Consider the following 17,295-nt stretch of genomic DNA (forward strand, 5'->3'; position numbering starts at 1 on the left):
ACCTATGAGTGAAACAATTCAGGACAATCGAAGAAGATCTATGTGTGAAAAACTCCCTCATTTTATGATTCGCTTGATTCCATCTCTAGTGTGGATCTGTATGTTTCTCATTGATGGTGATTATGTTGCATGTGGACTGACAGACTGGAATGGAAACTACACCTGTGACACAGATGTCCATCCCAATTGTGTGAGCTGGTGCAGACCTGAATCTAATCTACACAATATATCAAAATATGAAAACACATATACAGATAAATATCAGATTATGCCTACACAAGAGTGATAATCAACGCATCAAAGGTAAGTACCAAGCATTTTCACCCCAATCTATTCCAAGTTTTGTCAAGAAAGAATAAATTGAATAGAGATAGTTTAATATTTCAATTCTATTCTAATAATATTTCAACTGAAAAAATAAGAAATCTGTAACAAAGGACTTAGTAATGACTAATTATATGTTAGGGAAATTTGAATGATTTACCATTTCACAAAGATGAGAAACCTAAAAATATGTACAAATGAACTTTACAGATAAATGACACAATATCATTTCATATTGTATAATCCTGTTTTAAATACCATTATAGATATAATCCATCAGAAAGGCCTAATGATGTTTTTATAACATTTTCATTGAGTAAATCTATATACAGTGAACAACATTTCAAACCAAAATATCAGGCAGTTTAGACAGAGAAACTCTGTAATATGTCAAGTGAAATCAACACAAGTCACTAGTTAAAAGTAGTATTGGGTGTCTTGTCACTTTTTAGCTGCTAAATCAACTCGGACAGCACATTTCAGTCTAAGTGAATTCCACCTGATTTATTTATACATTCTGTTAATGGGTAAGAAGCAAGTTTCTCCAACAGAATTTGCAGGAAAGATTCCTTTCCGTCACTATTTTTGACAAAAACAATTTTGCTTATAACCTGTGATAACATATTATAGCATATTATAGTTGTTTAATATTGTTTTGAATTTGACTTATGCAATGTTTTTTTTTTTTTTTTTTTAATTAAGGTAACAGGTTATATCCTGGCCTTGGTCCTTTCCTGCATCCTCTGCATCATATTGACTGTGTGTAAATACAGAAGTGGAACTTCATCAAAATCCTCTTCCAGCAGCCCACCACCGCAGGCTACCTAACCTTGGTACTGATCACACGCACCTGATCACCATCAGCACCTCATCACCACGGACTATAAGACACTGCACTCACCTCTGCCAGTAGTCCGATCTTGTTCATATGAAGGACTCATGTAATCGATCTCCACATCCTCTAGATTTACCTACCAGTTCTACTCCAGCATGTTTCCCAGTCTCATTGTCTCTATCGTCCATGTGTGTGTGTTCACCTTCCTCTGTCTCCAGTCATCCTCTCAGCCTCCATTCTACGTACCTGCAAGCAAAGGGCAGTATCAGTTTGTTCATTCCATATCTCCATAATCAAGTCTCCGTCTACTTGCCTCCTCTGCTGTGTTCTCAATAAACGTACCATCTGCTTGCATGCGTCTCTCACCATTCTGTCCGTAACAGCCACAAACAACAGACAAAGAGACCATTACACCACCTCAACAAAATGAATAAAATCATCACCTATTATTCACCCTGTTCTATTAATGTTCTCTTGTGCCGACTGAGATTCATTTCTGTGAGAGTGAGTTTTAATTTTCATTGTTTTAATGTTGGTTTTTTTTGTTGTTTTAACTGATCATCTATTACTAATATATATTTTTAAAGTGCTTTTCAACTTCACACCCTCCCTAAATATAAATATAACTAAGTAGACCCTAATCTTCAAACGTACAGTGGCGGGTTGTTATGCACCTGATACCGCAAGTTGAGAAGAACAACCAATTAAATTGGCGATTCCCTCAAACCTCGGCGTGCAACCGAGACTTAGTTCTAACCACTGATCTGCCCAAAAATAAACTAAAACAAAAAATCCGACATAGCCTACCCAAAGAGGACATGCCGCTAAATCCTAACAGTGAAGTTAATCCCAGGGTCTCCCACTAAATACAGCCATAAACAAAATGTAAATAAATGTACTCGTCTCTCCTACAGATTTTAACAATTCAAAACAAACTTCTCAATCCTGCTACCAGGCCAATATAACAAAATATTCACAAATTCGAAACTAAATATCTCGACCAAATTAATCCTAATTAATACAAATCCCAAAACAATTAAAGCAAAATATTATCTACTTACCAAATTCATTCAAAAAAGAAAAAACTAACGCAATTCCGGATCACCACAAATAAGGAGAGGACGAGCACATTTACACTGCAAAACCTCTGAGCTTTATTTTACATTCATATGCCTAAAATGATGCATGCTGCCACTACATCCAGAGCAGAACCATGTCAGAGCCAAAAAACTGCTGAAAGGAAGAGGCTGCTTTTATGGAGAACGAGAAACACCTGCGCACAAGTGCTCCCAATCAAGCCACAATCAGCCAGTCACCAGCAAAACAGAGACAATAGAGGGTATGTGTCGACGTCACTTTCCCGCCGAAAGCACGCTCCCTCAGCTGGACTGAGTGGAAAAAGAACCTGCTGCATGACTGAATTTAATAGAGGAAACTGCGAAAACATGAGTAAAACAAACGATTACACTAAAGGTTGGATTTGAAAGTGTTTCTAACGACTTGTCAAATAAACCTAATCCATGGATATTGACATGCAGCCAGGATTCGTGTTTGACTCATTCTACGAAACGGGTGCCATTAGGGTCCGCAACATTTGATCAGATGCACAAGGATCAGACTTGGCAACACTGTATACTTGGCATCACTCACTATATCACTCACACACTTTATACTCAATTTGAATGTCTCCCCTCCCCCAGTTTTTAAAGTTTAAATCCAGCAGATCATATAGAGAAACACTTTGTCCATACCACCCCGTCACATTTACCACCCCGTCACAGGGTCATTTTGTTAAAAGTTTATGGAAAGAAAATGAAATAGTACATAAATTAATGTTGAATTATGTTCTTGTTGTGTGGACTGATCAGATAAATGTAACTTTATTTGTATTTTTAAAGTGAATTCATTGTTTCAGTACAAACAATGAGGCCATTGAAACATCAAATTCATGTTTCAAGATTAAAAATCTAAAAATAAAAAATATATATTAAATTACAGACTTTCTATTGATGGTTTCCAAAAAAGGGACATTTTTCTATTAGGAAAACATTAGATTTTAAAATCTATTTCTTGTTTTACTGCTCCAATGGCATACATATTGTCCGTGACGGGGTGGTACAAGAATGGCTGTTTGAATAAAAAGGATAATATTAATAAAGATTTTGTGCCTGAGGTGGGAAAATATGTTTTTTGGAGGATTAACATATATTTCAATTTGTAGGTTTGTTAAAAAAAAAAAAAGTTTGTTCATAATAAAAATTTTGAAAAATGCAAAGTGGAAATGGCACCCGTTTCGTAGAATGACTCGTTTCCTTACATTTATGTGTGCCTGATTTCGACGCCGAATACATAAATACAAATAATACATAAAATACATAAAGAAAATCTGCCTGTGAATATTTTATATAACTATAATATAGGTAGGTTTAAATCCGTGTAATCACTTATATCAATGTTATATCGTCATATTGTCCAGCCCTAAAACATATATAGTTTTACAGTATAGTTTTTGTCAGTGTTGTTTATTTAAAAACACACCATTACGCAGAATATAAGTTTAAATAAGGTTTAAATCCGCGTAATCACTTATATCAATGTTATATATATCGTCATATTGTCCAGCCCTAAAACATATATAGTTTTTGTCAGTGTTGTTTATTTAAAAACACCCAATTATGCAGAATATAAGATGGAAAATATTTAATTGATCAGTTGTCAACACAATATATAACAATACAATATATACAGTATGATTTTACCTCAAAATACAAGAATCTGACACAAAACGATAACTCCAAATCCATGTTTCTCTGCTGGAGTCCAGCTGTTTCTGTGAATTGCAGTGATCCATGTGCGTCTTTTTTCTGTAGCTTTTGGATATGGCGGGCCGGAAGGTCCAAAAATATGGCTACCGACTTGTCGCGGGAATTCACTATACAATTGCCAGCAGCCACTGAGTTTACCACTGATAGGCCGGCGGTGCATCTGCATACACACTCTCCTCACGCAGCGAACGACTCACTTTCCTCACGCAGCGGACGAATCACTTTCCTCACGCAGCGGACGAATCACTTTCCTCACGCAGCTGACCACTGACTCTCCTCAGCCGGCGACTCACTTTCCTCACGCAGCGGACGAATCACTTTCCTCACGCAGCTGACCACTGACTCTCCTCAGCCGGCGACTCACTTTCCTCACGCAGCTGACGAATCACTTTCCTCACGCAGCCGGCGACTCACTTTCCTCACGCAGCCGGCGACTCACTTTCCTCACGCAGCGGACGAATCACTTTCCTCACGCAGCCGGCGACTCACTTTCCTCACGCAGCCGGCGAGTCACTTTCCGCAGCCGGCGACTCACTTTCCGCAGCCGACGAGTCACTTTCCGCAGCCGGCGAGTCACTTTCTGCAGCCGGCGACTCACTTTCCGCAGCCGGCGACTCACTTTCTGCAGCCGGCGACTCACTTTCCTCACGCAGCATTAACTCTCCTCACGTTTCTTTTCAAATACTGTGATGGTGCAATAACTAACTACATCTAGTAAAATTGATCATTTTTGTGTTGTAAATGTAATTTATTCTGAAGCAATATTCCCATCAGTGTTCTGTAAACTGTTACTGTTAAGATGTAAACTGTTAATCATCAGATTTGTATATGCTCCCTTAAAGGGATAGGTCAATCAAAAATAAAAATTCTGTCATCATTGACTTACCTTCTAGTTGTTCCGAACCTGTATGAGTTTCTTTCTTCTGTTGAACTAAAAATATATTTTGAATGTCAGTAAACAAACAGCTGACTGTAGAGAGTGACTTTCATAGTAGGAAAAAAAAAAAAATATGGAAGTCACTGGCTACCATCAACTGGTTACTGACATTCTTCAAAATATCATCCTTTTTCTTTCTTCTGTTGAACTAAACTCATATAGGTTTGGAACAAACTAGACTGTAAGTCAATGATGACAGAATTATCATTATCATTATTATCATCAATTATCACAGGTTTAACGATCCCTTGAAACTGATTGTCATGGCATTTTTTTTTTTTTTTTTACCTTTTTAAAAAGGTACTTTTCCCCTAACCTTGGCTATCAGTCTCATGTTAATTAGAATAACTCACTGTAGGGCTTTTACCATTATTTTTTCCACGGCAGAGGAAACAGAATCTGCATCAGAAGTGGCATTTAGATGCATGTATAAAATTGAATATGAATGTGCAAAACAAGCATGAAAAACACTGTTTAACAACTTTACAATAAAGATCTATAAAGCTTTTGTGGATTTTACAAATTATCTTTAATATACAATATTCTGAAAAAGTGACATTTCCCTTTTTGCAAAGTTCAAATGTTGATAAAATATATAACTTTAACTAAAGATACATTTTTGATTTGCAGCTGTCATGCTTAAACACTGGTTCTGCAGATTTTTGACATTTCAAAATTGCATTGTTTTTGTAACCATCACATTAGACTCAGTGAAACAGTCACTGTTTAGGGGCCCAAGCAGTATAGCTGTTGGTGCCTTGTTTAAAATGTTATTTGTAGTGAATGCTCTTTTGAATAGTGTTATCAAATAAGGAATCTGTTGTAAGCTGATTAAAATTGTTTTAAAAAAAAACATGAAAGTAGCGTATACCATAAACTAATGTGATGGTTACAAAAACAATGCAAATTTGAAATGTCAAAAATCTGCAGAACCAGTGTTTAAGCATGACAGCTGCAAATCAAAAATTTATCTTTAGTTAAAGTTATATATTTTATCAACATCTGAACTTTGCAAAAAGGGAAATGTCACTTTTTCAGAATATTGTATATATTGTATAAAGATAATTTGTAAAATCCACAAAAGCTTTATAGATCTTTATTGTAAAGTTGTTAAACAGTGTTTTTCATGCTTGTTTTGCACATTCATATTCAATTTTATACATGCATCTAAATGCCACTTCTGATGCAGATTCTGTTTCCTCTGCCGTGGAAAAATAACGGTAAAAGCCTACAGTGAGTTATTCTAATTAACATGAGACTGATAGCCAAGGTTAGGGGAAAATTACATTTTTATAAAGGTAAAAAAAAAAATAAAAAAATGCCATGACAATCAATTCCAAGGGACAGTTAAACCTAAATGATAATTCTGTCATCATTGACTTACACTGTAGTTTGTTCCAAACCTATATGAGTTTAGTTCAACAGAAGAAAGAAAAAGGATGATATTTTGAAGAATGTCAGTAACCAGTTGATGGTAGCCAGTGACTTCCATATTTTTTTTTTTTTTTTTCCTACTATGAAAGTCACTCTCTACAGTCAGCTGTTTGTTTACTGACATTCAAAATATATTTTTAGTTCAACAGAAGAAAGAAACTCATACAGGTTCGGAACAACTAGAAGGTAAGTCAATGATGACAGAATTTTTATTTTTGATTGACCTATCCCTTTAAGGGGGCATATACAAATCTGATGATTAACAGTTTACATCTTAACAGTAACAGTTTACAGAACACTGATGGGAATACTGCTTCAGAATAAATTAAATTTACAACACAAAAATGATCAATTTTACTAGATGTAGTTAGTTATTGCACCATCACAGTATTTGAAAAGAAACGTGAGGAGAGTTAATGCTGCGTGAGGAAAGTGAGTCGCCGGCTGCAGAAAGTGAGTCGCCGGCTGCGGAAAGTGACTCGCCGGCTGCGGAAAGTGACTCGCCGGCTGCGTGAGGAAAGTGATTCGTCCGCTGCGTGAGGAAAGTGATTCGTCCGCTGCGTGAGGAAAGTGAGTCGCCGGCTGCGTGAGGAAAGTGATTCGTCCGCTGCGTGAGGAAAGTGAGTCGCCGGCTGCGGAAAGTGACTCGCCGGCTGCGGAAAGTGACTCGCCGGCTGCGGAAAGCTGCGTGAGGAAAGTGATTCGTCCGCTGCGTGAGGAAAGTGAGTCGTCCGCTGCGTGAGGAAAGTGAGTCGCCGGCTGCGTGAGGAAAGTGATTCGTCCGCTGCGTGAGGAAAGTGATTCGTCCGCTGCGTGAGGAAAGTGAGTCGCCGGCTGCGTGAGGAAAGTGATTCGTCCGCTGCGTGAGGAAAGTGATTCGTCCGCTGCGTGAGGAAAGTGAGTCGCCGGCTGCGTGAGGAAAGTGATTCGTCCGCTGCGTGAGGAAAGTGATTCGTCCGCTGCGTGAGGAAAGTGAGTCGCCGGCTGCGTGAGGAAAGTGATTCGTCCGCTGCGTGAGGAAAGTGATTCGTCCGCTGCGTGAGGAAAGTGACTCGCCGGCTGCGGAAAGTGACTCGCCGGCTGCGGAAAGTGACTCGCCGGCTGCGGAAAGCTGCGTGAGGAAAGTGATTCGTCCGCTGCGTGAGGAAAGTGAGTCGTCCGCTGCGTGAGGAAAGTGAGTCGCCGGCTGAGGAGAGTCAGTGGTCCGCTGCGTGAGGAAAGTGATTCGTCCGCTGCGTGAGGAAAGTGAGTCGCCGGCTGCGTGAGGAAAGTGATTCGTCCGCTGCGTGAGGAAAGTGAGTCGCCGGCTGCGTGAGGAAAGTGATTCGTCCGCTGCGTGAGGAAAGTGAGTCGCCGGCTGAGGAGAGTCAGTGGTCAGCTGCGTGAGGAAAGTGATTCGTCCGCTGCGTGAGGAAAGTGAGTCGCCGGCTGAGGAGAGTCAGTGGTCAGCTGCGTGAGGAAAGTGAGTCGTTCGCTGCGTGAGGAGAGTGTGTATGCAGATGCACCGCCGGCCTATCAGTGGTAAACTCAGTGGCTACTGGCAATTGTATAGTGAATTCCCGCGACAAGTCGGTAGCCATATTTTTGGACCTTCCGGCCCGCCATACCGCGGACCCTGCAGGCTCCAATACAGCTTAACGCGTCTTCAACAATTCTCTAGGCTTGTTTGAGATGAGCAAATTCTGCGCAGAACCGATCACCGGTGATCACCGCGAGATGCATGCCGGTTAGAAATGTGTCCGAGGGTGGGCCGCCTTGCTCTGATGTCATGCTGACATGTGTCAAAAACCACTCGCGAGGGCGAGGCGGACGTGTCGGATTCTGCAGTCGAGCGCAGTTCCTTTCCACCGACTGCGCTGACCAAAAGCATGATGGGAAACGACTTGATGACGACACAGCTTAAAGCTTATTGGTTTAAACAACCGTGATGTATTGATCTGATTTATGTTTATGTTTGATTTTAAAACTCTAATACCATGATTTTATGCGTATAAATTATGTGTGAATATTCCAAAAGTCTCTGACAGTGCAATCTCTCTATGGGTTATGCGATTGTTATCATAAAAATATATAAAAACATGTCTGTAATTAAAATTAAAATGATTGATACACACATCCTTCGAATGGAAATAAATAACAAGTACTTTGGGTGGCTTCTTCATTATGTTTATTTTCATATAAAAGCAACAGAACGTAAATTACATCCAGTTTATCAGCAACACAGCGCACAAGTGCGAATCCCGCGATATCCGCCTTTGATCTCGCAGGTGTCTGATCCACTACGAGAACGGAGAATTGTCCGTCTTGCCTGCACTTTTTTCACTCCTCCCCTCACTGCAGCCGCCTACTCTCGGCTGAACTTCAGGCGAGGCTAGGCGCATCTCAAACAAGCCTAACATTAATATATACTTCAGCTTATGGAAAAAGCTACTTGTGATGATTCTTTATGTGGCTTTCTCTTTTACCACCTGGGTTATATGGTGGTTGTCAGTATATGTTAAAGGTGCAAAACAGATATTAGTAATAGTGTACATTGTTGAATTTACTTGTTTAAATTCAAACTTCTAACTACACCAAAAGTTAAACAAATTTCCCGTCACTCACTGAAGAGATGTTTTAATACACATATGTAAATGTTTTAATACAGATGTTTTTCACACTTTTTAAAACAGCAGGGTTTTTCTTTTAATTATTTATTACATTCTATAATAACTTTTCCTTTGTGCAAAGAAAATTCATACATGTGTTCGTTTTGATGCAGTAATTTGTTTAATGTTAAAAGTACATATTCTCAGTTCCTTAAACCAAAGAAGAGCAGAGCAACAAACAAGCTTTATTCAGCATCAGATAGTGTATCATATTGAGTTTCTGCTGGTCTTTGCTGTAGAATCTGACGTTCATCTGGATTCACTGAAACAGGAAGTAGAAGAGCAGAGGAGACAAGAGCAGGAGGAAGCTTCCCTTATACACTCCATCTAATCAAGACAGCAAGGGAATTCATATTAATTAACACCACACTACTGCTACTATCACTACTGCTACTACTAAGAAAACTGCATGTTCGTTGTTGATCAATTTCTCACAACTTTTTAAAAACAATAAAAACTCTGAACGTACTTTTAAATGAACGTAAATGAACGTAATTTATCAGCTTCTTCTTTTCATGCTGCTATAGCTTTACAGTTTTTTGACTACTTTTAATATGGTGCTGCTTATTAACAATCACATGTTCATACTGAATTATTATTGTTAGTAAAATATTATCATTTTAAGTTACTGTGGATAAAATCCAACTGCTAGTGCATGATGAAATAAAGGCCAATACCTGCTGCATTGCAAAGATCAGTGTTACAGCAGCTATAAGTCACTCCGGTTGGTAGCTGTCCAGTCCCTGTTTCACATTTATCACACCCTTTACTTGTGACAGTCACCTTAGCGGACCCTGTAAAAAAGATATAAATGCTCAAATAATAAAATAAGATAATAAAAAATCCAAGAATAGCAGTTTAAAAGTATACTTTCTCTCCAGCATTATGATCACTTATACTGCAGATTTTCACATTATTCTGGACTTACCAATGGTTTTTTCTATCGTACTGCTTACACATTGAACATTTCCATTTGGACATGTCTCCACTTTCAGTTCACAGGAGCCCGTCAAAAGAGATGTGCACGAGTAACACTTGAGAGAATATCCTTACAAACAGCGAAAGACATTGAGTTAGCTCTCTACAGTATGACTAACAAATAATACATTTCAATATTTGCTGTTTTTTGTACCTCCAGTGAGAAAAATGAAAAGAAGAACAACGGAGACTTGCAGATCCATCATGTGTCAGAAACAGAATGACTACAGAAATAATGCTTCAGGATCTTTTATGTCTGTTCAGAAAGGGTTGGGTTTAATAAGAACACATTGTGAAATCCGCAAGGCACTATGAAAGTTACTGCTAAGGGAATCTGAAACTTCATCAGGTTGGGGCTCGTTTGTGAAAACAAGCAGGATGAGTTTCTGTGGAAAAGCTTCCCCCCAGTACTTCTCCAGAAACAATTTGATAGTTACACAATTATTTCCTATTCCTAGTATTCCGAGCGGCTCTTTGTTAACATAACACTGAGGTTATAGTTTGAGATAAATCGATTATACTGTAAATCATTTTCTTTGGTTAACCGTATGGGCAAACCCATTCTACAGATCCTACACTCCAAAAAAAAAGCTGGGTTAAAAACAACCCATTTGGCAACCCAGCACTGGGTAAATACTGGACCGAACAAATGCTGGGATAAATATTCTTACAAAACAATTGTACCATCTTAAAAAAAATGTAGCACCATGCTTTTACCTATTTTTACAGCTTTTAACATACTTTAAAATAATTGTAATCCAGTATATTTTCTAAAAATATATTTGAATATATTTTATTTTTTTAAAGGGTACTTATCTGAATATTACTTCAAAATATATTTGAGGTATATTTTAAAATGTATGCTCAAATTTGCCATTGTAACAATGTACTGAGAGTATATTTAAAAATACATTTAATATCCTGAAGTTGGAGTGTATTTTAAGTTAAATTTGAGTATAATTTTGAAGTTTACTTATTCATTCTTGGAATTCATTTTATTATTTGCGCATATTTCAGAAAGTGTTAAAATGAATGATTTATGTGTTAAAAGCCCATTTTTAATATGCAGTGTAGCCTATAATTTCCAAATAAGTGTAAATATGTTTAATAAGTTTACACTGGAAGAAAAGTATCATGTTACAGCTGTACACACAAATCTATATTAAGCAACACACCAGCAGCACAACTGCATGAGAATATGAGTTGAGTGGTTGAGATTCATCGGAATTCAAATGTTTCTTCAACTCAAGTACAGGTCTCTGTGGAACAAAAGAACAAAAAAACCTGCTTTCACAACCATGAGGTGAGGATTCTGGACAGAGAAAACTGGTGGCTTTAACAAGACATAAAAGAGGCGATTCTTGTGAAGGTGAAGCGTCCCTCATTGAATAGTGGAGGGGGTTATATTTGCCAGAGTCATTTCCTGTGTTTTTACAACTGAGGATGGTGCTTGGATGAACACTGTTTCAACTTGTTTTTATGTATTTGTTTGTTTGTTTGTTTGTTTATTTATTTATTTTGGTGATGTTGCAGTTTTCCAAGCACAACACAGTGAGACAAATGAATGGGCAGCTTCTTTATTATTACTCTAATGAAAAGAGTAATAATTTTTATGTGCTTGTCACAAACTTCAAGAACAAAAAAAAAATGATCAGTGTCCAATTGTTACGGTACACAGGAGGCAGACACAGATGTAAACAGGTAATGGTAGTTTATTGACCACAGTAGAACATGAGATATCAAACAGGTGAGTAGAATGGATGTAGATGATGTTCGGATGATAATATAGGAGATAGTTACTGTCCTTTTCGTTGCAGGTTGATATACGCTGGAGCTTGGAGATCGCTGGAGACACTTGGAGCTGACTGGAGCACACCCACACAGAAGACGAGGCACACAGAGGGAAGGAGACACGCTGGAGACAGGTGAGTATACGAAGAGGAGTCCTTGAGGTATGCATAACAGGAAGTATATGCGAACGAGACCGGACCTGGAATGCTGTGTGTGTGTGTGTGCTCTTTATGGTGGCGGTGATCAGTACTCTGGAGATGGCGTGCGCTGTGATTGGTTGAGGTTGGAACCTGACGTGTCTGTGACAGTAATAACCTTCAAAGGGCATAATTACCAATATATATAATTGTTGTTATATAAAAATAAATTTACAAACAATACAACAAATACTATAGAGATGCAAATTAAATTAACTTGTTTTTTCAGATACAGTAGGTTTATTTACCATGTATAAATTTATTTATACAAATATGCAACACTGGACACGCTCTCGATGCGTTCTCGACTTTTGCCATTAAAATAACGTCATTGAAACAGCCTTAAATAAACTATATATATAAGGATCGTTTCTGATAGCTGCAATCTATTTTTATTCTTGTTAAAATCCATGGAGAATATCTCGTAATTTTCCGTGGGTGCTCGACCACGGGATCGGCGCCTATGGTTGGAGCTGAACTCTGAAGGACAGTGGCCTTTTAGCAATAGGACACCCCTGTAAAGAACCCCCCATCGGCCCAATGAACAGAATCCAATGGCCGGGGTGAAGGTTTAACACGTGTATGTCTTTGCAGTGCCCCTATGAAGTTCACTCAATTTTTAGAATTTAGTTTCAATTTCACTTTAGCTGCTTGTTTAATCTGACTCCAATTTCAAATGCTTATTACTCTTAGATCATGTTTCTAATTAAGGAATTAATCATTGGTCATGTATTAATTTAGATATATGATTATTCTGGGTATTCCATACTTCCAATTATTTGTTCATTACGGACCCAATATCACTTAGAGTCACACATCCCGGGTTTGTGTGGATCTCACGACACAAATTCGTCAGTTTCTGATTCTTAAGGTGCGTCCCAATTCACATATGTCACGGAATGAAGGGAGGATGCAGATGCAAGTTAATCTCTTTAATAGAGCTTCACACAGAAGGTAGTCAGTTTCAACACACAAAAAACATATAACAGTCAGCAGGAGAGCGGTAACACAGGGACGTCGATGGGCGGTGAAGATCCGTGATGAAAGGTGATCGGAGAGCAGTGTCCGTGAGTCCGTGATGTAATCCGCGAGTGAGAGAAATCCAGAGAGAAATCCAATGAGAACACGAAAACCAGGAAACAGCGACTAGAAGTCCAATCCAGGGAAACACACAAACAAGCAACACGGGACACTAACACGCGGACTCCGCACAACGATCTGACAAACAAGAGACGGAAGACAAGGCGTTAAATAGGCAGATGGTAAGTGCTCACAGCTGCCGCTGATCAACAATCAGCGGCGACACCCACACAAAACAATCAGGTGACACACCCACACCATAACACAGACACCAGAATGAGACAGCGGATCCATGAAACCGTGACAGTACCCCCTCTCCTAGGAACGCCTCACGCCGTTCCCAGAACTCCTTACCTGTCGATTGTAATCATCGATAAGGGAGTGATCCAGAATGTCCCTAGCAGGAACCCAACTTCTCTCCTTCGGACCGTAACCTTCCCAGTCCACCAAGTACTGGAATCCGCGTCCCCTCCGTCTAGAGTCCAGAATGTGATTAACCGAATAGGTCGGTTCCCCGTCTACGAGCCGCGGCGGTGGGGGAACCGGAGAGGGTGGATTAAGATGTGAGTGAAAAACAGGTTTAATTTTGGAAACATGGAAGGCGGGATGAATCCTCCTGTACGCCGGAGGCAATTTGAGTTGGACTGCCACTGGGCTAATAATTTTAGTGACAGGAAACGGGCCGATGAATTTGGGAGCTAACTTATTGGCAACGGAACGGAGCGGAATGTTCTTGGTAGAAAGCCACACTTTTTGACCCACGACGTATACGGGAGGCTTTGACCGGTGGCGATCAGTCTTAGCCTTGGTGCGTGCCCTCACTTGCAACAGAGTCTCACGGGCTCTGTTCCAAGTGCGGTGGCACCTCTGGACAAAGGCGTGAGCAGAGGGGACCGCGACTTCGGATTCCAGACTGGGAAACAAAGGTGGCTGGTAACCTAAACTGCATTCGAATGGAGAGAGGCCCGTAGAAGACACTGGTAATGAATTGTGTGCATACTCAATCATAAAGAGTTGTTGACTCCAGGAGGAAGGATTCTTGGACGCCAAACATCGCAACATATGCTCTAAATCTTGGTTGGCTCTCTTGGTCTGCCCATTGGTCTGGGGATGGAACCCAGAGGAAAGACTAACCGTCGCCCCAGCAGTCTACAAAACTCCTGCCAAAATTTGGACACAAACTGGTGACCCCTGTCGGACACCACATCTACCGGGAGGCCATGTAACCGAAAGATGTGGTCTATGACAGTAACCGCTGTCTCCTTGGCAGAGGGCAATTTAGTCAAGGGAATGAAATGGGTCGCCTTCGAGAACCGGTCCACTACGTTCAAAACGACCATGTACCCCTGGGAGGGTGGGAGGGCGGTGACAAAATCTAGAGCGATGTGGAACCAGGGTCTCGAAGGGACAGACAGCGGTTGGAGTAACCGATCTGGAGGGCGGTTGGAAGTCTTACCAGTGGCACAAACCGAGCAAGCCAAAACAAAACTGCGGATGTCCCGAGCCATAGCAGGCCACCAGAATCGTTGCTTAACCAAAAATCTGGTTCGATTAACCCCTGGATGACAAGCCACGTTGGAACAATGACCCCACTTGATGACGCAGGACCTTAACCCCTCCGGCACAAACAAACGGTTCGGTGGGCACCCGGGCAGAGGCGTTACCCTTCTAAGGCCGCCAGGACCTTCGATTCGACCTCCCATGTAAGAGTGGAGACTACTAATGTCTCAGGAAGAATACACTCGGGAGTAGACGGGCACTCGGATGGATCAAAAATACGAGATAAAGAATCGGGCTTGATGTTCTTGGAGCCCGGGCGGTACGATAGAGAAAAATCAAAACGTCCGAAAAAAAGTGCCCACCGAGCCTGCCTGGAGTTGAGTCTTTTAGCCGATCGAATATATTCTAGGTTCTTGTGATCAGTCCAAACGATAAAGGGTACCCCCGACCCCTCCAACCAATGACGCCATTCTTCCAACGCTAATTTGACTGCCAACAACTCTCTGTTAGCAATGTCATAATTGCGTTCAGCGGGAGGCAAACGATGAGAAAAGTACGCGCAGGGATGCATCTTATCGTCTGAGGGCACCCGCTGGGATAGAACTGCGCCTACCCCCACCTCTGACGCATCGACCTCCACCACGAACTGACGCGAAGGATCAGGGGCAATGAGAATAGGGGCCGAAACGAAGCGGCCCTTCAGTTTGGCAAATGCAGCCTCAGCTGCATCTGACCACCTGAAGGTCTTTCTGGGGGAGGTCAAGGCGGTCAGAGGTGCGGCTAGTTGGCTGAAATTGCGAATAAAACGCCGATAAAAATTGGCGAACCACAGAAACCACTGTAGGGCCTTACGGGAATCTGGACTTGGCCAATCCACCACAGCCTTAACCTTGTCAGGATCCATGCGAATTCCCTCAGACGAAACGACGTACCCTAGGAAGGAAACAGACTGTGCATGAAATTCACATTTCTCCGCCTTGACAAAAAGCCCATTCTCTAACAGACGCTGGAGCACTCGTCTGACGTGTTGAACATGTTCCTGGAGAGACAACGAAAATATCAATATGTCATCCAGGTAGACATAAATGAACTGATCAACCATGTCTCTCAACACGTCATTGACGAGTGCCTGGAAGACCGCAGGCGAGTTGGACAGCCCGAAGGGCATGACCAAGTATTCAAAGTGCCCTCTGGGGGTGTTAAAAGCGGTCTTCCATTCATCCCCCTTCCTAATGCGGACCAAATGATAAGCGTTCCTCAAGTCCAATTTAGTGAAAACGGATGCTCCCTGCAACCTCTCAAAGGCTGAAGACATCAATGGCAGAGGATAAGTATTCTTTACCGTGATGTTGTTCAGCCCTCGGTAATCAATACAAGGTTGCAGAGATCCGTCCTTCTTCCCCACAAAAAAGAACCCCGCCCCCGCTGGAGAAGAGGAAGGGCAGATGAACTTCGCTGCCAGAGAATCAGAAATGTATTTCTCCATGGCCTCCCTCTCGGGAACAGACAGAGAGTATAATTTGCCCTTAGGCGGAGACTTACCCGGAACTAAGTCTATGGCACAGTCATAGGGACGGTGTGGAGGGAGAGAAGCAGCGCGGGACTTACTGAACACTTCCCTCAGATCCAGATACTCCTTGGGCACGTTAGACAAATCCGCTCCAGCGGGGGGGAACAGGCGGTGGGGGGTGGCGCAGTGGGAGCACGAAGCTGTTGTAGTTGCTGGGAGAGCTCGGACACCTGAGTTACCAGCGCTTGGACAGCGCGTCCGGTGGAAGTGATGCTCTCCTGCTGCTGGTCCATGCGGGAGATGCTGTGGTTGATGAACTCCGTTAAAGCTGCTGAACTCGCTGCATCCATGATTGGTCAGATCGTTCTGTCACGGAATGAAGGGAGGATGCAGACGCAAGTTAATCTCTTTAATAGAGCTTCACACAGAAGGTAGTCAGTTTCAACACACAAAAAACATATAACAGTCAGCAGGAGAGCGGTAACACAGGGACGTCGATGGGCGGTGAAGATCCGTGATGAAAGGTGATCGGAGAGCAGTGTCCGTGAGTCCGTGATGTAATCCGTGAGTGAAGTCCAGAGAGAAATCCAATGAGAACACGAAAACCAGGAAACAGCGACTAGAAGTCCAATCCAGGGAAACACACAAACAAGCAACACGGGACACTAACACGCGGACTCCGCACAACGATCTGACAAACAAGAGACGAAAGATAAGGCGTTAAATAGGCAGATGGTAAGTGCTCACAGCTGCCGCTGATCAACAATCAGCGGCGATGCCCACACAAAACAATCAGGTGACACACCCACACCATAACACAGACACCAGAATGAGACAGCGGATCCATGAACCGTGACAACGTACTTATGCATAATTCTATGACGTTTTTAAGTACAAATAGTGTGAGTAGTGCGTTTACACAGAAAATTCCAAAAAGAAAAAGTGCACTTTAAATACCCGGATGATGCACTAAATTATCAGAAAAAACAAAGCGTGGAATGTTGGACACTTCATGCACTCAACTGTTGCAGCTTTAATTACATAGTGAAGGGGAAAGGTTATCAGACTCTGTTGTTAAATGACAAAGTAAGAAGGTGCAGAGTTTACTAATGCATTTGAGTCTAACAAACCACATGTCTATTCATACAAAAACACAGTTTTCTTAGTCACGATACTGCAACTTGCTAAGTCAGTGATAGACGGAAATCCAAAGGTATCACATGATATGCAGCATGC

At 41.3% G+C, this 17,295-nt stretch overlaps 1 protein-coding gene and 1 long non-coding RNA gene across 2 annotated transcripts; both read right to left on the minus strand.

The window, feature by feature from the left end:
* Nucleotides 1-215: 215 nt before the first annotated feature.
* Nucleotides 216-4,056, minus strand: LOC125249300. The gene is made up of 3 exons (XR_007180531.1): nucleotides 3,919-4,056; nucleotides 1,502-1,529; nucleotides 216-1,405 (listed from the first exon to the last, which is right to left on the minus strand). It is a non-coding gene; the product is annotated as an uncharacterized LOC125249300 (long non-coding RNA).
* A 5,062-nt stretch (nucleotides 4,057-9,118) lies between these two features.
* On the minus strand, nucleotides 9,119-10,219 carry LOC125249295 (cytotoxin A5-like). Its single transcript, XM_048161561.1, has 4 exons — nucleotides 10,136-10,219; nucleotides 9,932-10,051; nucleotides 9,681-9,797; nucleotides 9,119-9,330 (listed from the first exon to the last, which is right to left on the minus strand). The coding sequence occupies exons 1-4, from the start codon at nucleotides 10,185-10,187 to the stop codon at nucleotides 9,263-9,265; spliced, it is 357 nt and encodes a 118-aa protein (XP_048017518.1). The 5' UTR covers nucleotides 10,188-10,219; the 3' UTR covers nucleotides 9,119-9,262.
* Between the last annotated feature and the right edge of the window lie 7,076 nt (nucleotides 10,220-17,295).

Source organism: Megalobrama amblycephala, linkage group LG16 (genome assembly GCF_018812025.1).
Source record: "Megalobrama amblycephala isolate DHTTF-2021 linkage group LG16, ASM1881202v1, whole genome shotgun sequence".
Taxonomy (NCBI): domain Eukaryota; kingdom Metazoa; phylum Chordata; class Actinopteri; order Cypriniformes; family Xenocyprididae; genus Megalobrama; species Megalobrama amblycephala.